The sequence below is a fragment of the Pleurodeles waltl genome, chromosome 12 (assembly GCF_031143425.1).
Source record: "Pleurodeles waltl isolate 20211129_DDA chromosome 12, aPleWal1.hap1.20221129, whole genome shotgun sequence".
Classification (NCBI taxonomy): domain Eukaryota; kingdom Metazoa; phylum Chordata; class Amphibia; order Caudata; family Salamandridae; genus Pleurodeles; species Pleurodeles waltl.
In genome coordinates this window covers 640,025,236-640,049,392 of record NC_090451.1, presented here as the reverse complement: position 1 = coordinate 640,049,392, position 24,157 = coordinate 640,025,236, and the positions used below count along the sequence as shown (strand labels likewise).

General features: G+C 47.1%; 1 protein-coding gene across 1 annotated transcript in view; it reads left to right on the top strand.

Moving 5' to 3' along the window:
- Positions 1–24,157, top strand: part of INTS3 (integrator complex subunit 3) — a 383,756-nt gene that overhangs the window by 302,152 nt on the left and 57,447 nt on the right. Inside the window, exon 26 of the mRNA XM_069218194.1 lies at positions 2,444–2,611. Coding sequence (XP_069074295.1) covers positions 2,444–2,611 — 168 coding nt within the window. The remainder of the gene's footprint in view (positions 1–2,443; positions 2,612–24,157) is intronic.

The window sequence follows — 24,157 nt, the reverse complement described above, 5'->3', positions numbered from 1 at the left end:
GTGGCAGACCAGCACCAGATTTCGCAGATTGGCGCTTGCTCATGGAGTGCTGCTCCAGGTGTATGCTTGTTCCTTTTTGTCTGGCTCCCATCCAGATGTCCAGCAGCATATTACCCACCTCCATTTTTTCCAGCTCTTCTCTTTCTGGCTTCATTCAGATTAAGAAATACAAACAACAAGGTCACAGATGGGCAACGATCTTTTTGTTTAGGAAACCCAAGAGCTGCTGCTAGAAGGAGATAGCCGAGGCTTCAACACCAAGATAGGCACCAGTTCTATACTGCCAAAGTGGCAGATAAAGAAGTAGTGAAGGTGCAACATCTGCCTATTCGAAGGGAACACATCAGTGCAAGTAAATTCTTATTCAAGGGCCCCTTTCTCTTCCCACACCTGGTTGGAGGTAGAGTGCTGGCAAGAAATCACATCATTTTCTTGGGAGCTGGAGTTAAGACCTTGGCTTACAGGCTTCATCACTTCCAAAATCCATTAGAGATTCTTCTGCTGCTGCTGTAGATTTCCTCTGTGAAGCATGTTGTGTCTCACCAGGTGAAGGTAGCAATCATTCTGGCACAGGATGCAGGGAAGGATGTTCCTGCTGGTGAACTGGGGAAAGGAGCGTATTTATATTTTCTGGTGGACAAGAAAGCACCAAAAGCCAAAAAGAAGCTTATTTTAGACATCATTGCCTCAACAAATTTATAATGAGAGAAAAGTTTGCAGTTCTGTTAAGAGTCATAGCGCCCCTCCATTGGATTTTCTCAATCACATTATATTTCAAGAGTGCATATTTCCAGCATAAGAGAGATGCTAACTTTGGCGACAACTGCTTTCGGGAAAGGTGCCTGTTGCTTTGCCAAGAGAGGAAAAGGTTAAACAGTACATTCATGTCCCAAAGGGCCGAATAATGAGGAGCGAGCAGGGGGACTAGAGAGGCGAACGAACTCCTTGAAGGTATTTCCTAGTCAATGGATGCGCACCCACTGGACAGCCATCTATCAGGGCATGTCCCACTGATAGCGCTGAAAGAAAGTTTTTGATCATTCTCTATGCAAGCTCTCTGCAGTTAGAGGGGCAAGAAATTTTAATATGTGGACAATGGAAGCCCCCCGCATGGGAATCCATGTTTTTTTGACAACACCAACCCATCTATTTGGACCAAGCTGATCTATAGCTTTTAACTGTGTTACCCACCCATGCCTTGGAGAGAAGGCCTGGAGGAAGGTAATGACTTCCTCCTCAGAGTATGAATTGTGGGTTTCCTGCATCGCTAGGGCTAAATAAGAGACAGAGCCACAATATGGGGGGCCAGAGGCACCATATTCTGAGGGGTAACACTGCTGACCTTAATTCACAGGGCACAAATGAAAGGCTGGCATGCCTGCCCAATCTGGCACCAGAAAGAGGCATGGGTGGTGTTCTTCTGTGGAAGCACTAATGTACACATAACACGAGGTCAAGGACCTCAAGTACAGACCCTGACTGGGGCGAAGGGTAAAGCCGCCTGAGTTCACTTACCTCCAATAAGGACCCTGAGCAGGGCATATGAGATGCATGCGCAAAGATAAGCACACCAGGACACCAGGGCAGATGCAGGGCTGGCCACGGGCATCTCTCTGCACGTCGCTTACTGTTTGTTTTGAACAGTGCGTGGGGAGACGGCAGCAACACCCAGCGAGACCCTCATCAGAGATGCGCAGGCACTCTCAAGTGGTCGGCAACACAGTGCTGGGCTGGAGAGAGCACAGTGCGCATGTGCGTTTGGCTGGCCCGACGCGGCCGGTCAAACATACATGAGCACCGAGGGGGACTGTTGTGCACTCCCCCTCAGTGCTCGTCACACCCCGTGGCCTCGCCCCTTTTACTACAAAATGATAATAAATGTAGTTTCTTATAGTTTTGTAGTAAAAGGTTTGCTGCTGCTGGTGGGGGAATGCTTCTCCGCCCTAGTGGAGAAGCCGCGCCTGCTGTCTTTGTGTGCTGAAAGTAGTGTGTGCACCTCTGCAAAAGTCTGATGGTACTGGTGTAGTCTGCAAAGTAGAACTGCTTTTTGTAATAAAAATGAAATCAGAAACTGTTGTTTGAATGTGTTTGAGAATGTTTATTTCGTTTTTTTTTCTTATTGTGGAACCAGGATCATAGTGCACAAGCTAACTCATCGTAGATCCTTCCTTTGCCAGGTTACTTCTGATAATAGTGAGTGGTAGAATATTCTGAAATCATTGTGCAAGGTCTGCAAAGGACTTAAGCTGATGTATTCCACAGACCTGCAAATATTCTGACCCCTAGTGATAAACGAAATTGAAAAGTGCTAACCATTCGTGTGATTTCATCTGCCATTGCATTTCACTTTTTTACCTGAAATAAGTAAGGGCAAAGGCTTTTCGATAATGTCTAATTGTGCATGCTCTCTGCTCCTATTTTGATACATGCGTTGTATTCTCAGGCCAAGCGAGGAAATGGTGAAAATGGTTCTGAGCCGACCATGCCACCCGGATGACCAGTTCACCACCAGTATTCTTCGTCACTGGTGCATCAAGCATGATGATGTCCTGGCGGAGCACATTAAGCCCTTATTAATCAAGAACAACAGTTTGCCACGTAAACGCCAAAGGTGAGTCTGGAAAGTATCTCTTTATTTAGTGTAGCTCGTGGTAGTAAGGGTGGACTTCAGGTGAGTTGGTTCTCCAGAGTGGGATGGGTGCTATTTAAAGAGATTTCCAGCTAATGTAAATATATACCCCTGATGGGACACACAGCAGGGACACTTGTGTAATAGTACCTTTTTTTGCAATATGGCGGTCTCTTGTTTTTTTCAGATTCTAAAGAATTTTGGGTTTTGATATAATAGTTGTTTAAAGGGAAGGGGTATTCGGAACTGTCGACTCTGCCTGTTTTGCATCACTTACGTCTGGCAGTGCATGATTTTCTAGCTGCAGCTTCCTGCAAAGATAAAGCCTTTGGCCAAGAAAGTATAGGAAACCACTTGTTAAAAGCCAGGAATCACCATGAAGGTCATGTTTTTCCTGTGTCACAAGTGGAGCTAATCACGTTCTTTATAGTGTGACCGAGGCCACTCTGGTGGGACGGTCTGTGGCCATCACCTCCGCACAGGACAGAGCTGTTTGAGAACACATTCTGTTAACATCAAAGGATAAGCCTTTCCTACGCTGAGGTTTAGAGCCAGCAGTAGCGCTGCGAGCCTAGGTCCGCCCCAGACCCCTAGGGATAATATCACATGAAAGACACATTCTCAGTCTGTGCAGTGGCACTCCTTAATGAGATGGGCCCGATCTCAGGGACAGTTGTGCTTCCAGCGTAGGAGCACCCTCACATATGCATTGCTAAGTGCTTTGATGAAAGGCAGACTCGCTGGTCTCCCTTGCACTGGAGGTGGAGGGCCTGGCCTCAGTTTCAGAGGGGTGGGTATACTGTGCGACTGCATCCTCCTGCGGTGGGGTGCTTGGGTGTCCCTGGAACCACGTGCCTTCTTGACATGAGGCTCCCTGGCAGGGCACTACCTTAAATGTAGTGAACAATTAGTGTGCCTTCTGGCAGCTGGTTGTCCCTGAGTCTGCTCTGTAAAGTGCCCCGAGGCAGAGGATTTCCCTCGTGTGCATTGCTTACGGCCTCATGCAAATTAGAGCACTTCCATTCTGGATTGCGCCTGTGCATAAGGTGTTGCCGCACGAACCATGTTACAGATGAAGCCCTGCTAGTGTCCATGACCCCTTCTGTGACACCAAAAGCCCATGAGCAGCTTTTGCTCGGCAGTTTACCCTGTTAGATAACCGAACCATACTTGCTGCTCGGGCCCGGGACTGGGCCCCAGTGATTTTCAAGTGAAACTCTAGATTCAGCAGATGTTGGCATGCTTGCTCTTCAGAGTTCAAACGCTGCCCTTACCCGTGTCTGGGTCCTTAAATGTCACTTAGGTCTCGAACCCTCGCAGCTCCCCGTGTTACCCTGTACCCTCGCAGCTCCCCGCGTTACCCTGTACCCTCGCAGCTCCCCGCGTTACCCTGTACCCGAAGCTGCGGACCATGAGGCAGTGCACAGCAGGCTCTTGTAAGCGAAGCGCCCAAAGTCCGTCCCAGTGCAGCCGGCGCATTCTGTCTGTAAGAAAGCCTTGGCTTGTCCGGGGTCTTTAACAGCCTTCCAAGCGCTCGTCTTTATTTTAATGGATGGATTGCAAACACGACCCTAGGGTATCTTGTGTGAAGATGTGACTGACATTAGGGTTGCTTGGAAAGTGCTAATATTTCAATATGTAGAAATGTTAATTGCTGTGCCGCTGAGTAAGATCTGCAAGCATTGCCGGTGAAACCACAGGCCCGATCTGCTGTCCAGATTAACATGTTGCGTGTTCGCACACGCGTGTCTGAATGCTGTATGGTTACAGACATGTTCCATTCTAGATCTGGGGGTTTGGTCTCCGCGGCGTGAGTTCAAGTAGATGTTTAGTCTGATTGCTGTGTGTTATTACAGCGCCTCGTGCAGCCCTGCTCCTAGCCGGCGCAGTGCTTTAAATGGAAATACGGAAGTGCGGGTATTCAATATTTTGAGTACAGCTTTCCGTGCCTCTAGCGAAGCATTAAATGTCCTGCAGCAGTGCTGGGAAGTGCAGGTACTCAGTACCGGGCGGTGCCTGCCCCATTGAAGCCACGAGACTACGTAAATAAATATCAGAGCACCAGCGGCGTGGGGCGCTTGATTGGCCTCCATTCGAGCGTTGCGCCCCCCTTTGACACCCAGACTGACCTGCCTGTGGCTGGACCGTTCTTTCGCCTCATTTCCGGTGCTTTGTAATGCTTGTGCGTCAGTTTGCAGCCCTTGAATTTAATGTGCGAAGAGTTGGCATTTAGGTTCAGCCCGGGGAGGTTGGTTGTATTTAATGGTGACCGAGCTGGACCTGCTGCATCTGCTTTAGGAGCTTTCCGCTTGACGTGGAGCATGGTTGCCACCTAGTGGTTAGTAGGCGCATCGTCAGTAGTTCAGTCTTTACTAGGGCGAGATTCCTCTGTCAATGCATCTTTGGATCCAGACAAATGTGTCGAGAATAACATGGCTCTATATGTTCATTTTTTATGTAGACGGCTACAGGAGCACGCTTTATTTTCTTTTAGTTTGTGTTACACAGCCGGGGTCTTTATGTAAACCGTTTGTTTCGCAGGGACTTGTTATTGGTATTTAATGAAACACATGCATTTAGCAGATGTTTGTGTACCCGGTCACAGTGTGGGTCTTGTCAGTGTGCCTTTATAGTGGGGGTGCGCAGTAGGGATGGGCCCTGCAGCAGTACACACTTACTGTATTGAGTTTGTTTCTTTTGCAGGGATATGCAATTACGGTCTTGACTTCTCTCCGTGTTCCTCTGTGATTGTTCTTATGAAGTATCAAAATCCATGTGCTGAACAGTATAACACCTGTTCTCCAAAGTGTCTAGCATCAATGTCTTCCACCGCAGTGCGGCAAGAAAGTTAAATAAACCAGCAGGCAGCCCTGTGTGGTGAGAGTGGCATTTGTTTCTACAAAAGCATGCTGCCTGGGACCTTTGGGCCCTGCTTGCAAAGGGCAAAATCTGATTCCCAAAATCCACATGCCGTTGCCTCAAACTTCTTTGCTGGATTAGCCGGTATTGATTGGCACTTAAATATGGCAAACTGGTTTGGGAAGCAGCAGAGCCAGGTACACGCACTGTTTTTGTTATGTGCAGTAGTACAGCGCCTTACTGCTATTTGTATGGTCCAGCAGCTCTTTTGGAATCGGGTCCCCTTTCATGTTAGAGGAGATTCGTTGGCCAGATCGCAGTGCTCTGTTTACATTGCATTTGTTAAGTGAATTGATGCCAAACCTTCTGTCTACAGCATGTTTTATGTTTTCATAATATCAGTGTTTTCATTGATCTGGCAACACTTAGCCCTCTTCAGGGCTGGAAATAGTGTTAGTTAGAAAAAGCAAGTGACCATGAGGATGCTTGAATTATTCTCAGCTGCTACTGATTACTCGGGCATCATTCTAGTCCATCTTATTTGCCTACTATTGACAGGCCAGGTCTATCTACCACAGCTCAGAATGCAGAACTTTATAGCTTCACAAGCAAATTGCAGCAACTGGGAAGCCAGTGAGTAGTGTTTTTTAACTTCTAGTCAGTGATATTCCTCTTAACTCGTTAATTTCCAGGCTCATGCCCAGATGACTGGCAAGAGTTGCAATATTGACCTAAATAGCAGAACCCTGGACCATCTGATCTGGTATGTTGAACTATTGTTGATCCAACACACTTCCACGCTTAGCGTACATTGGCATCTAGTGAATGATGACCAAGGGCAGATCCTTCATCATAATCCTTCAAGATGAAAACCAAATGCATGGACCTCCAGCCTCTCAGACATTCCTGACAATTGTTAAGAGCTCTTTTTCAGCAGAGAAACCTATCCGAAACGAGGAAGATGTTTTGGATGTGGTGCGAAGGGAAGATTCCATGCTCTTTAACATCGCTATAGATCAGTTTTTACCTTTCCTTCTGTTCTACTTCACACCGGCCAGGAACACTGTTCATGTGCGTTCATGCAATATCAATGCAAATCGAGGAAGCGCCTTCTTTGTTGTCAGAGTATTGCCAAGACTTTAATAAAGCAGGATTTTAAGGTTTCCTAGTGGGGAAAAAAAACATGTATTACATTTCAATTAAATCTCGAGCATTCCTATAAACAGTCTGGATTTCTTCTTTAGTAGGTAATACATTCACACATTTCTTCAAGACCTTTGCCCTCCGGCAGGGAATTTATTAGTAACAGCAAATGTAAGGAAGCTTCTTGATTAGTAGATAGAAAGCATCAGTGGCATTCAGAGTACAGAGTAATTGGCTCATTTGACCAGGGCTCAGATGATCAATGAGTATTCAGTAGGAGATTAGCAGAGCTCTGTAAAGCCAGCAGTAGACCAACTGGTCGAATAGCAGCCAGCAGTTCCTACAAGAGGAATGACACCACTGGTGGTGCCCTGCAAAGAGTGCACTTCTCGGTGTTTGAATCCTGGCGTATGGAAAGAATTACCTAGAAGTACTAGTTAGACGTGCTGTCCAGGATTGTGGCCAGAGTCGGGCAGAAGATGCTACGAAGGCACTTCAGATAGGTGAGTCACCCATTCACTCTTCATATGATTGAAATCTTTTTACTATTCTAGTTGTAACCCTGTCCCTCTTTGAAGAAAGTAATGCTGCAGTTACCGGCGTGAGAGAAGTGAATAATCCAAAGCCATGTGACTCCATTAAAGGCTTCGTCTCAAAACGTTAAGATTCGCAGCCTTTTCAAAAGGGTTGTTTGGAACAGTTGCCATTGTTTTGCCCCTCTAATAGCGCTCACCAGACTCTTTCCAGGCCTTATATCATACCTTTATGAAATAACCTAGTGCTAACAAAATTCATTAGGCAGGCATCTTATTCTTCACTTCATAACAGGAGCCCCGATTGCCTGAGACCTGCACACTCTTCACTGATTGCAGGCCATGTCTGTTGGCGGCACTCTGCACCATGAAAGGCGCAGTATATTGAGAGTCCTGAAAATCCCTAGATTCTCAAATTGGCTTAATACACCCCCAGCCGTGCTCTCCAGACTGTCTGTGCAATGTAAGATTCTTGCGCAAAAGCTGCGCAGCAGAGACCACATTTTCAGCACAAGGCTCCAGCCTCACAAATGCCCTCATGAGGCATGTTCGCTCCATTTAATGATAGCAGGACTTCCTGAACGTGCTAGAAATCTGTCAACTGCAACAAATCATTTCAACAAGTCAACCCTTAATACGAATAACTAATTAGAGTCTAACAAGGAAGGAAACAACGAATAATAGTCATGCTGTTAGAGCAAAGCAACCACCTAGCTGAACTATCTTAAAGAGCAGACGCTCTGCCCGATGTAATTGTAGAATCCATTTAGTTTCCTCTTTGATATTGTTTGGTTGTATTATTAGGAGTCTGCCACCTGTTGTAAGGCACTACATTGTTAAGTATTGTGCTCTACAAAGCATTCTATGAGCAAGCGTGCGGGAGGTGCATAAATGGCTCCTTCAAAACACTCGTACATTTCCGTTGCTGGATCGCGACATTGCTTTTTTGTGACCCCTCATTGCTGTTAGCTCACCAATGGATAATTAGTCACCCCTTGTCAAAAAAACAAAAGCTCACTGAAGCACACATGGAGTATCTATCCTTTGCCCGTTACGCCGGCTGGCGCGTAGGGCAGCAACGAAGGACCTCCACTTTTCTTTGACTTGAGCAAAGTTCTGTACAGGTCCCAGCTATTGCTCAGGCCTTCACGTCTGTATCCACGGTTCCCCCTGCAGGTGTTCTCTGGCGTTATGCCTTCCTGGCTCCAGTGGAGAACTGTATTTGTAATGGAGCCTTGTTCTCTTTTGATGGTGTGTCCTGTCCATCTTCTCATAATGATTGTGTCAATGTTTTCCTGCTTACATCTGTTGAGCAGTTCCTTTTTGGAGGTGATTTGCGGCCAGAACGTGTGCACAGTTCTTCTCAGGTTACCGATGTGGAAGGCTGATTGTTTGGTGATGTCGCTTTGAACCATCCGCCATCATTCTGTTCCATACAAGTGTGTGGAGGGAACGCAGCAGTGGTAAAGACTCAGCTTGGTGTTATTGTTAATGTGTTTCTTGCCCTTTCATTCTTCTGTTTATGTCACTGTCTGCCCCTTTATAATGCCTGATTGTACTGGCTAGGTAAACTCTTCAGTCATGGCTAGGTCTTCGCCATCCACCTTGATTAGTAAATGTTTTGGGATGTTGAGTGGCATGACTTTGTGAGTTCTTTGTGTTGATCTATACACCCCTTGTTGTGCATAGATGTTGAGGCGAGGCATTTTGTACTTCATTTGCTGATGTGCATTAGAAAGCAAGGCTAAGTCATCTGCATAGTCAAGGTCCTCCGGTGTACGGGATAAGGTCCATCTAATACCTTCAGCATGGTCTTTTAATGTGCATTGTTTCACCCAATTGATAACTAGGTTGAAGAGCAAGGCTCACATCATTCATCCCAGTCTACGTCATCCACAAAGTCAAGGTCCTCTGGAGTAGAGAATAAGGTCCATCTGATGCCTCTAGTATGATCTTCTGTTGTGTGTTGCATCACTCAATTGATGACTGGGTTGAAGAACAAGGCTGACAGCACGCAAACCCTATCTCACATCGGTCTTGACTTCGAATCTATACTCACTTTCTCCCACACTGCAGGTAAAATTATCATAGTAACTCTTGATGAGAAGAACTATCTGCTGCAGTATGCCGTAGGCTCTCAGTAAGCACCAGAGGCTATCGTCAGTGGCTACTGTAAAAGGCTTTCTCAGAATCAATGAAGTTGATGTATAGTTGTCTCTGCCACTCCGTGCACTGCATTATGATGTTGCGTAGAGTAAGGATCTGATCAACGCACCCTGTACCCTTGTGGAACACACCTTGTACCTTTGTGGAAGGATGTCCACGGCATACACAATGCGCTGTTTAATGATATTTGCTAGGATTTTACTCAGGATTGACAGAAGGGTGACTCCAAACAAGTTGTTACAGTTGGTTGCTGCTCCCTCCTTTGGAATCTTGACAGTGATGCCTTGTTCCAATCTTGAGGTTGTCTTGGCTAGAAGCTTTTTTGTTTTAAGAGATCGAATGGCAGTGACAATTTCACATTCCAGTCTCTCTCTTGTTTTTGGATGTCCACTTCACTTGTTGGTACTGGTCTGTTCAAGTCTTCTTTGAAGTGCTCTGCCCAGTGTGCTTCCTACTATTTCCCTGTTATGAGTAGTCGTTCTTGCATATCCATGATAGTGGTGTGGTATGTTGCACTAGATATACCATGAACTATCCTTGTGATCTTGAAGAACTTCCCCTGTTCTCCTCTACTTGCTGCCTCCTGTTCTTATCTGGGCAGGTTATCATGTAAGCCCGCTTGTCTGCTATTACCATTCAGTTGGCTGCTCTAGTAGGGTCTTTGTATGGTTGCCTGTACGTCTCCTCCAGTCTCTTAGATTTGGTCTCCATTAGTATTTTGTGCTGCCCTCCTGTCTTTAATACCTTCCCATTTGCCTTGTCTTATCCATTCTTTCCTTTTTCTTGGGTTAGTCCCAAGCTATGTTTAACTGCTCTTCACATATATTGAAGAGAACTTGTTCCCATTTCTTGCTGACTGCATCTACAGCTGGCTCAGACTGATCTTCTGTGTCTGCCAGGGGTTGAAGTATGTTTTTGATTTGTATGACAAATACTTAGTTGTCTTAGGGTCATGTAATTTTGCCATATCGAAGTGCTGTTGTCCTGTTTTGTGTTCAGTTTTTCTGAGCTTCAGCTTCACAAGAGCTGTCACTAGATGGTAATCACTGTCGACATCTGCTCCTCACTCTAACATGTCTCTAGGTGCCGCTTATCACGTGGTCAATCTGGTCTCGGTCAGTGGTTGAGCATCAAGTTACGTTGTGAATAGCACAAATATACAGCAGTCTTTTTTAATTGTCGTCCATTGTCCAACAACCTTCTTTTCCCATGGCTCTGTCATGGTCCGTGTTGTCATTTCCACTTTAGCATTCAAGACCCCGATCACAATCTTCAGGTCGTGGTTTGGCATGGCTCAAGCTCAACTTGCATCTCTTGGAAGAATATGCTCTTAAGTGTTTCCTCTGCGTCATTTGTTGGAGTATAGCACTGGATATTGATGGTGTTGATGTGTCTGCATTTTAATCTGACTCTCATGAGTTTCCTTTTGGCCGCTTCCACTCGGGCATTTCTCTTTTTCCTTTTTCAGAATGATGGATACTCCTTTGTGAGGTTGGCTTATCCTGTGGTGGTTTCATTCCGCCAAATCCAGTCCACCTACCTTTGCTGACCTGAAGATATATAGGTCTCATCTCAGCTGTTACTTGAGCTGCCCTTTGTGTGTCCTACATAGTCCATGCGTTCCGGAATATGGTCTTGAACTAGGCAATTAGAACTTCCATCATCCTCTCAGTAGTTTCCGTGCAGCTTTGACCACTTAACTCATGCATGTCGTATGCAGAGACTCCTCGTGCCCAAAAGATTTAGCAGTTCTTCCTGCTTGCTCCATAGCAAATGTTTTTTATGGGACAAAGGTGTTAGCCTTGTGCCCAACCCCCAACCTGGAGTACCAGTGGTTGGTGCTTCTTCTGATCTCTACCGTTTGACCTGTTTGGCTTGGGCGACCACGGCAGGAGACCAAGCACCCATCGGCAAAGCTCTCCAGGTCACTGAGACAAGCAAGACCCTCGTCCACTTCAGGATGGAGATCCTTCAGGGAGTAAGAAAATATTTCTCAAATTTTAAGGTCAAATTTAAATACATCAATAAGTTTCTTCCCCCGTCTTGGGCCCCTATTGCCCTACAAAGTTATTGGTATGAGGTTAACCGATCTGATGTTAAAAGTGGCACTTGATGATTTTTATGTATTCTGGAAGCAGTCATAAATGTTGCATGAGCAGAAAGAGGGGTATAATTTTAGTTGCCAAGCATGACACTGCATTTGTTTTGCTATGGGAATGCAGAAGAGATTCTGGGTCTAAATCTTTACAGAAAAGCCTGTTGTCGCAGTTATTTATTTTTACAAATACATATTCTATATCTTCGTATTAGCCATCACCACTATGTTTGTTTATTTAATCAAAAAGCAGGAATGAAGGAAAGACTAGCACAAGTACGCTTACTGAGCAGCCGGAAGCTGTATGTGCTCAAGTACCCATGCCTAATTCACAAGCCAGATGCAGTCCTATCTGCAGTCCAGCTGGGACCCATTGTATCCTGTTTTCTCCAGATACTAAGTACCTCAGAGTGTCTCTAGCTTCCTCTTCGAAACAGCCACTTTAATCAGGCCAAAATAAAGCAAAGCTTCTTAAGTGTTTACATCTTGACAGATTCCCCGTCTGCTTGAGACTCGTTGGCCAAATAATGTGTACCCATCTCGACTAAAAATTAATAATGTTCAACATTCATTTTGTTGGTGAGGCATGTGGATTAGTACACCACTGTTATACCAAGGCACACCGCAGTAGTCCATAAAGTCCATTTCTTGGTACACTGTATCAATCAAGGTTCAAAATACCCGTTTGTCGGCCTGCTTGTGAAAGAACATTATTAGGCTTTAGGTGATTGCTGTGATTGTACAACCTTGGTACCCTTCAGATTTGCATTTCACTATGTAGCTTTACAGTGTTTTACCTTATCCACTCTTTAATTTACCATAACACTTAAGGCTTCTTGAGAAACTTTGTGAAACTGTTTAGTTTAAAAGTGCGAAAAATAAAAAGTGACACTCTTATGAAAAAAGACATTTTGAAAAGTTCAAGACCAAAAAAGACAAGGTGAGTAAAAAGACGTAGGATGGTGTTAGAGATAAAGTTGGGTTTATGAACAGGATAAGAGGTCATCCTTGAGGTTAGGTTAAGAAAGAACACTAGTTAGGGTTTATAATTACATCCATGCTTAGGGGTAAGCAGTGTGAACTATTACTCCCCCACTGCCTTGGGATTCATGGCACGGGAATGTCTTAGCGTTGTGATCTCACTCAAGACACCAGAGACAAACCATGTGCCGGTCATAACCGACATCTGTCGGTGACGGGCACCGTGTGGTTTAAAACCTGCCTTTCTGGTGGACATCCTGCACACCAGGAGACAAAGTCACAAAAATTCTTCAACAGATGGTTGGAAAAAGGGTCAAACAAAGACTGGCACACAGCTGCTCACCATGCCTGGGGAAAAGTCTAAGATAATGAATCTCCAGGTAGAAATCTACATAAATGAGATTACCCTCGTCTGGAACCTGTGGTTGCACCCTAACTAAACCCCTATAAGTTCTCAGAGAGATGTGGTGAGAACCTTATCTCTCTGGTCTTCATGGGATTGTGTCCTATCCATGAAACCACTTACTGGTAACCAATGTTTGAATAATTGGTGTCTGTGGAGTCTTTTGATAGCACGATCATTTTTGACTGTGTTGTAGATTTGTGGACTGTGACATCTCAACATATTCTACAAATGTTTGTGTTTCAGTGATGTTTATGGTGGGGTAAGTGTGAAGAATTTAATTTGTAATGCCGCACGTTTTTGTTATGGGAAAGTATTTCATCTTTAAACATGAAACCCAACTGAGAGTGAAAGTAGTAGTAGAGGATGTTCTCTTCTGCCAGCCTGACACTGCAACAATGCCTCCGGACAGGGAGCTGAAAAGACTTGAGGTGTTTGGAAAATGGATGTTATCTTTGGCCTGCCTGGCTTTGAAGTCGGGCCGAGCAGTGTGCGTGTTAGGTCGATATATGTATGCCGTTTGGGACAATGCAAGCAAGATCTTGCTGGTGGTCACAAAGAATTTACTACTCAAACCACTCAAATTTGTGCAAGCTACACCTACATGCATGGCGACTGAGTGATGGCAACTGACCGTGTTAAATCTGTCACCTGAGGTGGTGGATGTCATCCTTGATGCCAGGTGCCCTTCTGTAGGAAGTTGGCTCTGTATGTGCTATTTCAAAGTAAGGAATAGCATGCACAGAGTCCAAGGGTTCCCCTTAGAGGTAAAATAGTGGTAAAAATAGATAATACTAATGCTCTATTTTGTGGTAGTGTGGTCGAGCAGTAGGCTTATCCAAGGAGTAGTGTGAAGCATTTGTTGTACATACACATAGACAATAAATGAGGTACACACACTCAGAGACAAATCCAGCCAATAGGTTTTTGTATAGAAAAATATCTTTTCTTAGTTTATTTTAAGAACCACAGGTTCAAATTCTACATGTAATATCTCATTCGAAAGGTATTGCAGGTAAGTACTTTAGGAACTTCAAATCATAAAAATTGCATGTATACTTTTCAAGTTATTGACAAATAGCTGTTTTAAAAGTGGACACTTAGTGCAATTTTCACAGTTCCTAGGGGAGGTAAGTATTTGTTAGTTTTACCAGGTAAGTAAGACACTTACAGGGTTTAGTTCTTGGTCCAAGGTAGCCCACCGTTGGGGGTTCAGAGCAACCCCAAAGTTACCACACCAGCAGCTCAGGGCCGGTCAGGTGCAGAGTTCAAAGTGGTGCCCAAAACACATAGGCTAGAATGGAGAGAAGGGGGGTGCCCCGGTTCCGGTCTGCTTGCAGGTAAGTACCCACGTCTTCGGAGGGCAGACCAGGGGGGTTTTGTAGGGCACCGGGGGGGACACAAGCCCACACAGAGATTTCACCCTCAGCAGCGCGGGGGCGGCCGGGTGCAGTGTAGAAACAGGCGTCGGGTTCGCAATGTTAGTCTATGAGAGATCTCGGGATCTCTTCAGCGCTGCAGGCAGGCAAGGGGGGGATTCCTCGGGGAAACCTCCACTTGGGCAAGGGAGAGGGACTCCTGGGGGTCACTTCTCCAGTGAAAGTCCGGTCCTTCAGGTCCTGGGGGCTGCGGGTGCAGGGTCTCTCCCAGGCGTCGGGACTTTGGATTCAAAGAGTCGCGGTCAGGGGAAGCCTCGGGATTCCCTCTGCAGGCGGCGCTGTGGGGGCTCAGGGGGGACAGGTTTTGGTACTCACAGTATCAGAGTAGTCCTGGGGTCCCTCCTGAGGTGTTGGATCTCCACCAGCCGAGTCGGGGTCGCCGGGTGCAGTGTTGCAAGTCTCACGCTTCTTGCGGGGAGCTTGCAGGGTTCTTTCAAGGCTGCTGGAAACAAAGTTGCAGCCTTTCTTGGAGCAGGTCCGCTGTCCTCGGGAGTTTCTTGTCTTTTCGAAGCAGGGGCAGTCCTCAGAGGATGTCGAGGTCGCTGGTCCCTTTGGAAGGCGTCGCTGGAGCAGGATCTTTGGAAGGCAGGAGACAGGCCGGTGAGTTTCTGGAGCCAAGGCAGTTGTCGTCTTCTGGTCTTCCTCTGCAGGGGTTTTCAGCTAGGCAGTCCTTCTTCTTGTAGTTGCAGGAATCTAATTTTCTAGGTTTCAGGGTAGCCCTTAAATACTAAATTTAAGGGCGTGTTTAGGTCTGGGGGGTTAGTAGCCAATGGCTACTAGCCCTGAGGGTGGGTACACCCTCTTTGTGCCTCCTCCCAAGGGGAGGGGGTCACAATCCTAACCCTATTGGGGGAATCCTCCATCTGCAAGATGGAGGATTTCTAAAAGTTAGAGTCACTTCAGCTCAGGACACCTTAGGGGCTGTCCTGACTGGCCAGTGACTCCTCCTTGTTGCTTTCTTTGTTCCCTCCAGCCTTGCCGCCAAAAGTGGGGGCCGTGGCCGGAGGGGGCGGGCAACTCCACTAAGCTGGAGTGCCCTGCTGGGCTGTGACAAAGGGGTGAGCCTTTGAGGCTCACCGCCAGGTGTCACAGCTCCTGCCTGGGGGAGGTGTTAGCATCTCCACCCAGTGCAGGCTTTGTTACTGGCCTCAGAGTGACAAAGGCACTCTCCCCATGGGGCCAGCAACATGTCTCTAGTGTGGCAGGCTGCTGGAACCAGTCAGCCTACACAGCTAGTTGGTTAAGTTTCAGGGGGCACCTCTAAGGTGCCCTCTGTGGTGTATTTTACACTAAAATGTACACTGGCATCAGTGTGCATTTATTGTGCTGAGAAGTTTGATACCAAACTTCCCAGTTTTCAGTGTAGCCATTATGGTGCTGTGGAGTTCGTGTAAAACAGACTCCCAGACCATATACTCTTATGGCTACCCTGCACTTACAATGTCTAAGGTTTTGTTTAGACACTGTCGGGGCACAGTGCTCATGCACTGGTACCCTCACCTATGGTATAGTGCACCCTGCCTTAGGGCTGTAAGGCCTGCTAGAGGGGTGTCTTACCTATACTGCATAGGCAGTGAGAGGCTGGCATGGCACCCTGAGGGGAGTGCCATGTCGACTTACTCATTTTGTTCTCACTAGCACACACAGGCTTGTAAGCAGTGTGTCTGTGCTGAGTGAGGGGTCTCTAGGGTGGCATAAGACATGCTGCAGCCCTTAGAGACCTTCCTTGGCATCAGGGCCCTTGGTACTAGAAGTACCAGTTACAAGGGACTTATCTGAATGCCAGGGTGTGCCAATTGTGGATACAATGGTACATTTTAGGTGAAGGAACACTGGTGCTGGGGCCTGGTTAGCAGGGTCCCAGCACACTTCTCAGTCAAGTCAGCATCAGTATCAGGCAAAAAGTGGGGGGTAACTGCAACAGGGAGCCATTTCTTTACACAAGCCCCCCTCAGCCCACAGGCCAGGAGACTCAGCCCAAGCTGGGAGAGTCTTCCTAGTCTGTCAGGCGAGGAAGAGTAGGAGAAATAGGCTGGTTAGTTGCAGGGCCTACTCTGCCTTACATCCTTCTGTTCAGGTCATTCCCTTTGGGGAACTGACCCACTTCCACAGTGATAGGACCTAGTCTGAATTGCCTCTTGTCTGCTTCTTCAATGTCTCCACCCATTCTTTTTATTTTGGGTTTAGAGGTATCCACCTCTGCTAATCTTATCTTAGCCAGGGTCATCCCTAGCTTACCCAAAGAGGTTACCCAGAGCTGGAGTAACCCCACCATGACCAACAGGGTCAGGGGGCCTAACTTGCTATTTGGCATGGGGTCTGACCACCATGCCAAGGATAGTGCAGCCACAAAGGCTAACACCCAGCAGAGGCCACTGACAGCTGTCAGTGCCCAGAACCACACCTTTAGCTCTTCACCTAAAAGGGAAGGGGCTAAGTTACAGGCTTCTTTGGGTTCAGGTTGCCTGTCTGCTGTATTGGAGTGGGGGGTTACCACATCTTGTAGTAAACACCCTTCTTCCACTCTTTCTTCTGTTAGCTGAGGAGCCACCCACTCAGGTTTAACAGTTGCCTGACTAGCCAGGACTTCTTGTGGGTCAGGTTGGACTTTATCAGGGCCATTTTTGGAGTTCTCCCCTACTGGAGCAGAATCTCTTTGGCTTGCTGTAACCTTGGCTAAAGGTTGTCCACCCTTCCTACTCTGTTTTCTTTTCTTCTTCTTCTGGGGCCTGCTTGCATTTACTGCAGAGGCAGGACTTCCAGAATCCTTGGGAGAGGACTGGCACTGGACCAGTTCCTCTCTTGAGCTCTGACTAACCTCTGGGTAGTCATTTCCAAGGAGACAATCAAGGGGGAGGTCTGTACTGACTACTACCCTTCTCCAGCTAAGAGTGCCACCCACTTCTATGGGCACTAAAGCCACAGGCCTCTTAGTGACCCTGTCTAGGCTAACTCTTACCCTGGCAGTCTCACCTGGGATGTACTGGTTTGAGAGCACCAGCCTGTCATGCACAATAGTGTGACTGGCACAAGTGTGTCTCAGGGCAGTGGTTGGGATTCCATTCACCAGTAGGTGGTGGAAGTGTCTGCTTCCCTCTGGAATCTCCAACTCACCTGTTGGGCCCTGTTTCCAGTTGAAGGCTAGGAAGACCTCCTCATCTGAGGAGTCATCTCCCATGGCTACACTGGTTACCCCAGGAATTTTGTTCTGGGGTTTGTTTTTGGGACAAGAAGTGTCCTTGGTGTGGTGCCCAGACTGTTTACAGTTGTGGCACCATGCCTTAGTGGCATCCCAGTTCTTACCCTGGTACCCACCTTTGTTTTGGGTTGTGTCCTGGGGCCCACCCACCTGTTCTGGTTTTTGGGGGCCTACAGAGGACTCTTTTTCTTGGTTTCTAGTGTTACCCACTTTCTCCTGGGGAGTTTTTGTAACCCCTTTCTTTTGGTCACCCCCAGTGGAAGTTTTGGTTACCCTAGTCTTGACCCAGTGGTCTGCCTTCTTTCCCAATTCTTGGGGAGAAATTGGACCTAGGTCTACCAGATACTGATGCAACTTTTCATTGAAGCAGTTACTTAAAATGTGTTCTTTCATAAACAAATTATAAAGCCCAACATAGTCACACACTTCATTTCCAGTTAACCAACCATCTAGTGTTTTTACTGAGTAGTCTACAAAATCAACCCAGGTCTGGCTCGAGGATTTTTGAGCCCCCCTGAACCTAATTCTATACTCCTCAGTGGAGAATCCAAAGCCCTCAATCAGGGTACCCTTCATGAGGTCATAAGATTCTGCATCTTTTCCAGAGAGTGTGAGGAGTCTATCCCTACACTTTCCAGTGAACATTTCCCAAAGGAGAGCACCCCAGTGAGATCTGTTCACTTTTCTGGTTACACAAGCCCTCTCAAAAGCTGTGAACCATTTGGTGATGTCATCACCATCTTCATATTTTGTTACAATCCCTTTGGGGATTTTTAGGATGTCAGGAGAATCTCTGACCCTATTTAAGTTGCTGCCACCATTGATGGGACCTAGGCCCATCTCTTTTCTTTCCCTTTCTATGGCTAGGAGCTGCTTTTCCAAAGCCAATCTTTTGACCATCCTGGCTAACAGGGGGTCATCCTCACTGAGAGCATCCTCAGTGATTTCAGAAATGCTGGACCCTCCTGTGAGGGAAGCAACATTTCTGACTATCATTTTTGGAGACAGGGCTTGAGAGGCCCTGGTCTCCCTATTTAGGACTGGAAGGGGGGAATTGCCCTCCAAGTCACTAATTTCTTCCTCTGTGAAGTCATCCTCAGAGGGGTTGGCTTTTTCAAACTCTGCCAACAGCTCCTGGAGCTGAATTTTGGTAGGTCTGGAGCCAATGGTTATTTTCTTTATATTACAGAGAGACCTTAGCTCCCTCATCTTAAGATGGAGGTAAGGTGTGGTGTCGAGTTCCACCACATTCATCTCTGTATCAGACATTATTTTGCTAAAAGTTGGAAGACTTTTTAAAGAATCTAAAACTGTTTCTAGAATCTAATTTCAAACCTTTAACAAACTTTTAAACTCTAAAAGACAATGCTAAACAGGGACTTAACACACAAGGCCCTAGCAGGACTTTTAAGAATTTAGAAAAATTTCAAATTGCAAAAATGAATTTCTAATGACAATTTTGGAATTTGTCGTGTGATCAGGTATTGGCCGAGTAGTCCAGCAAATGCAAAGTCTTGTACCCCACCGCTGATCCACCAATGTAGGAAGTTGGCTCTGTATGTGCTATTTCAAAGTAAGGAATAGCATGCACAGAGTCCAAGGGTTCCCCTTAGAGGTAAAATAGTGGTAAAAATAGATAATACTAATGCTCTATTTTGTGGTAGTGTGGTCGAGCAGTAGGCTTATCCAAGGAGTAGTGTTAAGCATTTGTTGTACATACACATAGACAATAAATGAGGTACACACACTCAGAGACAAATCCAGCCAATAGGTTTTTGTATAGAAAAATATCTTTTCTTAGTTTATTTTAAGAACCACAGGTTCAAATTCTACATGTAATATCTCATTCGAAAGGTATTGCAGGTAAGTACTTTAGGAACTTCAAATCATAAAAATTGCATGTATACTTTTCAAGTTATTGACAAATAGCTGTTTTAAAAGTGGACACTTAGTGCAATTTTCACAGTTCCTAGGGGAGGTAAGTATTTGTTAGTTTTACCAGGTAAGTAAGACACTTACAGGGTTTAGTTCTTGGTCCAAGGTAGCCCACCGTTGGGGGTTCAGAGCAACCCCAAAGTTACCACACCAGCAGCTCCGGGCCGGTCAGGTGCAGAGTTCAAAGTGGTGCCCAAAACACATAGGCTAGAATGGAGAGAAGGGGGGTGCCCCGGTTCCGGTCTGCTTGCAGGTAAGTACCCACGTCTTCGGAGGGCAGACCAGGGGGGTTTTGTAGGGCACCGGGGGGGACACAAGCCCACACAGAGATTTCACCCTCAGCAGCGCGGGGGCGGCCGGGTGCAGTGTAGAAACAGGCGTCGGGTTCGCAATGTTAGTCTATGAGAGATCTCGGGATCTCTTCAGCGCTGCAGGCAGGCAAGGGGGGGATTCCTCGGGGAAACCTCCACTTGGGCAAGGGAGAGGGACTCCTGGGGGTCACTTCTCCAGTGAAAGTCCGGTCCTTCAGGTCCTGGGGGCTGCGGGTGCAGGGTCTCTCCCAGGCGTCGGGACTTTGGATTCAAAGAGTCGCGGTCAGGGGAAGCCTCGGGATTCCCTCTGCAGGCGGCGCTGTGGGGGCTCAGGGGGGACAGGTTTTGGTACTCACAGTATCAGAGTAGTCCTGGGGTCCCTCCTGAGGTGTTGGATCTCCACCAGCCGAGTCGGGGTCGCCGGGTGCAGTGTTGCAAGTCTCACGCTTCTTGCGGGGAGCTTGCAGGGTTCTTTCAAGGCTGCTGGAAACAAAGTTGCAGCCTTTCTTGGAGCAGGTCCGCTGTCCTCGGGAGTTTCTTGTCTTTTCGAAGCAGGGGCAGTCCTCAGAGGATGTCGAGGTCGCTGGTCCCTTTGGAAGGCGTCGCTGGAGCAGGATCTTTGGAAGGCAGGAGACAGGCCGGTGAGTTTCTGGAGCCAAGGCAGTTGTCGTCTTCTGGTCTTCCTCTGCAGGGGTTTTCAGCTAGGCAGTCCTTCTTCTTGTAGTTGCAGGAATCTAATTTTCTAGGGTTCAGGGTAGCCCTTAAATACTAAATTTAAGGGCGTGTTTAGGTCTGGGGGGTTAGTAGCCAATGGCTACTAGCCCTGAGGGTGGGTACACCCTCTTTGTGCCTCCTCCCAAGGGGAGGGGGTCACAATCCTAACCCTATTGGGGGAATCCTCCATCTGCAAGATGGAGGATTTCTAAAAGTTAGAGTCACTTCAGCTCAGGACACCTTAGGGGCTGTCCTGACTGGCCAGTGACTCCTCCTTGTTGCTTTCTTTGTTCCCTCCAGCCTTGCCGCCAAAAGTGGGGGCCGTGGCCGGAGGGGGCGGGCAACTCCACTAAGCTGGAGTGCCCTGCTGGGCTGTGACAAAGGGGTGAGCCTTTGAGGCTCACCGCCAGGTGTCACAGCTCCTGCCTGGGGGAGGTGTTAGCATCTCCACCCAGTGCAGGCTTTGTTACTGGCCTCAGAGTGACAAAGGCACTCTCCCCATGGGGCCAGCAACATGTCTCTAGTGTGGCAGGCTGCTGGAACCAGTCAGCCTACACAGCTAGTTGGTTAAGTTTCAGGGGGCACCTCTAAGGTGCCCTCTGTGGTGTATTTTACACTAAAATGTACACTGGCATCAGTGTGCATTTATTGTGCTGAGAAGTTTGATACCAAACTTCCCAGTTTTCAGTGTAGCCATTATGGTGCTGTGGAGTTCGTGTAAAACAGACTCCCAGACCATATACTCTTACGGCTACCCTGCACTTACAATGTCTAAGGTTTTGTTTAGACACTGTCGGGGCACAGTGCTCATGCACTGGTACCCTCACCTTTGGTATAGTGCACCCTGCCTTAGGGCTGTAAGGCCTGCTAGAGGGGTGTCTTACCTATACTGCATAGGCAGTGAGAGGCTGGCATGGCACCCTGAGGGGAGTGCCATGTCGACTTACTCATTTTGTTCTCACTAGCACACACAGGCTTGTAAGCAGTGTGTCTGTGCTGAGTGAGGGGTCTCTAGGGTGGCATAAGACATGCTGCAGCCCTTAGAGACCTTCCTTGGCATCAGGGCCCTTGGTACTAGAAGTACCAGTTACAAGGGACTTATCTGAATGCCAGGGTGTGCCAATTGTGGATACAATGGTACATTTTAGGTGAAGGAACACTGGTGCTGGGGCCTGGTTAGCAGGGTCCCAGCACACTTCTCAGTCAAGTCAGCATCAGTATCAGGCAAAAAGTGGGGGGTAACTGCAACAGGGAGCCATTTCTTTACACCTTCCATGAAATTGCAGTATGCTAGGCACAGGGGCAAATTTGTAGCCTGGTGTGGGACTCAGAACACTAGTCCCTCACAGGCATAGCTGTCGGACGTCCTTTTGTTTGTTTTATCTTTAGCTCAGCAAGGCCTTGCAGTAGCTAATATTAAAGGTTGTTTTTCAGCTCTTTCAGTCTTTCTACATTTCCTGGAACAACGCCCTTGTTTAATTCACCTGTTATGATGAGATTTATTAAAGGTGTGACACTCATGTTTCTTCTCAATCAGTTTGTGATGCCACAGTCTAAACTTAACCTCGTCTTTGCCTGTATCATATATACCCTCATTGAGCTCCATCATAGTTGTTTGTTGCATCTCGTGACATTGGAGACCATCTTTCTCATTGCAAGTACACCAGCTTGACGCATGAGTGTACTTCAGGCACTGAAACTGAGATGCACCATGTTTTTCCTGGACATGTTGAAAATGAGGACTCTGACAGCATTCCTGCCAGAAGTCATGACTCCCATTTATACTGTGCGGAGGAAGGAATCCACCAGCTGGGGCCCAAAAGTGCTTTAAGCTTTTACATTGGCCTTATCTAGAAACACTGTGAGGATGATCAGCTTTTTGTGGGGCTTTCTAGGACAAAGAACGTGATGGCTGTGCAGAAGAGGACCCTGTTGAGGTGTATAGTCATTTGCATTAAGTTTTGTTACGCACTAGCCAAGATTCAGCCTCTGGGAGGTCTGCAAGTCCATCCCACCCAAGCTAAGGCTGCTACGTCTGCACTGGCTTACGGAGTGCCTGTCCTTGCCATCTGCCAAGCTGAAGCGTGGACATCGGTGCATATGTTCATGAAGCACTAATGCCTTGACATTCAGCTTTGGGGCTAATGATATTTGGTCCACTCAGACCTGCAGGACTTTTTGGTCAGAGTCCACTCCACAGATGCTCCACCCGAGTTGTGGTACTGCTTGTGCATTTATTCAAAGATAAGGAGTCTGTGGTTGGAAGTATCTGTCAGAAACAATTTATATACCATTGGTAATACTCTTTCTGGTGGCTACTCTGCTCCTCACTGCTGTTAAACCTTTCTGTTCTTTGGAGTGGCCTCTTTTTTTAACATCTTAAAAGGGCCCGAGTTAGTATTTGGCACAATGGTACCAACATTTTTTCACACTCTGCATCTGTGGGCAGGGAAAGGGGAAAAAGTAGAAACTGATGTCAGCACATAGAGGAGGGGCTTATGTGCTGGTCTACTCTGTCACATCTGAGGCGGTACAGTGGCACACAGCACCCCCTGATGCCTCTCAGCCATGCCAGTAGAAGCCAGGCACATACTAATATGCTGGTAACCATTGTTTTGTGTCCTGTTTAAGTGAACTTGTACAGTGTCCACCATCCCTCCTGTGTGTGTATGTATGTATGTATATATATATATATATATATATATATGTGTGTTCGATGGCATGTGTAGCTGCAGATACACATGCTGTGCATTATCCTGCCATCTAGTGTTGGGCTCGGAGTGTTACAAGTTGTTTTTCTTCGAAGTAGTCTTTTCGAGTCACGAGACAGAGGAACTCCTCCCTTTCGGCTCCATTGCGCATGGGCGTTGACTCCATCTTAGATTGTTTTTTTTCCGCCATCGGGTTCGGACGTGTTCCTCTTCGCTCCGTATTTCGAATCTGGAAAGTTAGCTAATTATCGAAAATTCGACGGTATTGTTCGCGCTCAGTACCGGTTTAGTGTTAGTACATCGACACTGATTGTAGAAGCGCTCCGGCGGCCCATCGGGGCTTCCACTCTTCAGCGGGGCCTGGTCGGCCCGACCGCATCCATCGTCGAAACTCATGGACCGGACCCCCTTCTGCTTCTGCCCGAATTGCCACGCCAAGTATCCTTATACAGACCAACACTTGGTCTGTAATCTGTGTCTATCACTGGAACACAGGGAGGATACTTGCGAGGCCTGTCGGGCAGTTCAATCAAAAAAGACCCTACGCGATCGAAGAGCCAGAAGACTTCAGATGGCGTCGACACCAGCCGAACAGATCGACGTTGAGGAAGAGGAGAGAATCTCCATACAAGAATCGGACTCGGACGACTCTGAAAGTGAGCAACCGACGGCACAGCAAAAAACTGTGAGTAAAACTGCCCCGGCCAAGACTCACTCCAAAATCATAAAGGCCAAGGGGATGCCACCGCCAGCAGGCCATGGCTTAACCCGAAAACACGGTGACCAACCATCGGCACCGAAAAAGGCCTTCCAACAGCTGAAGACATCCGACTCCGGTCTAGATACCGGCTCCGAACCATCTCGGCACCGAGAGTTCGACACACCCAAAGTGAAAAAGATTTCCTCTGAGCCGAAAAAGACTGTTCCGAAACCTTCGGTGTCGAAAAACTCAGCCTGGGAGCCGAAAATAAACTCCTACACAGAAGAGCACGGACTTTCCAGCCAAATGCAAGAGCACAGATTTGAGCAGGAATTAAGT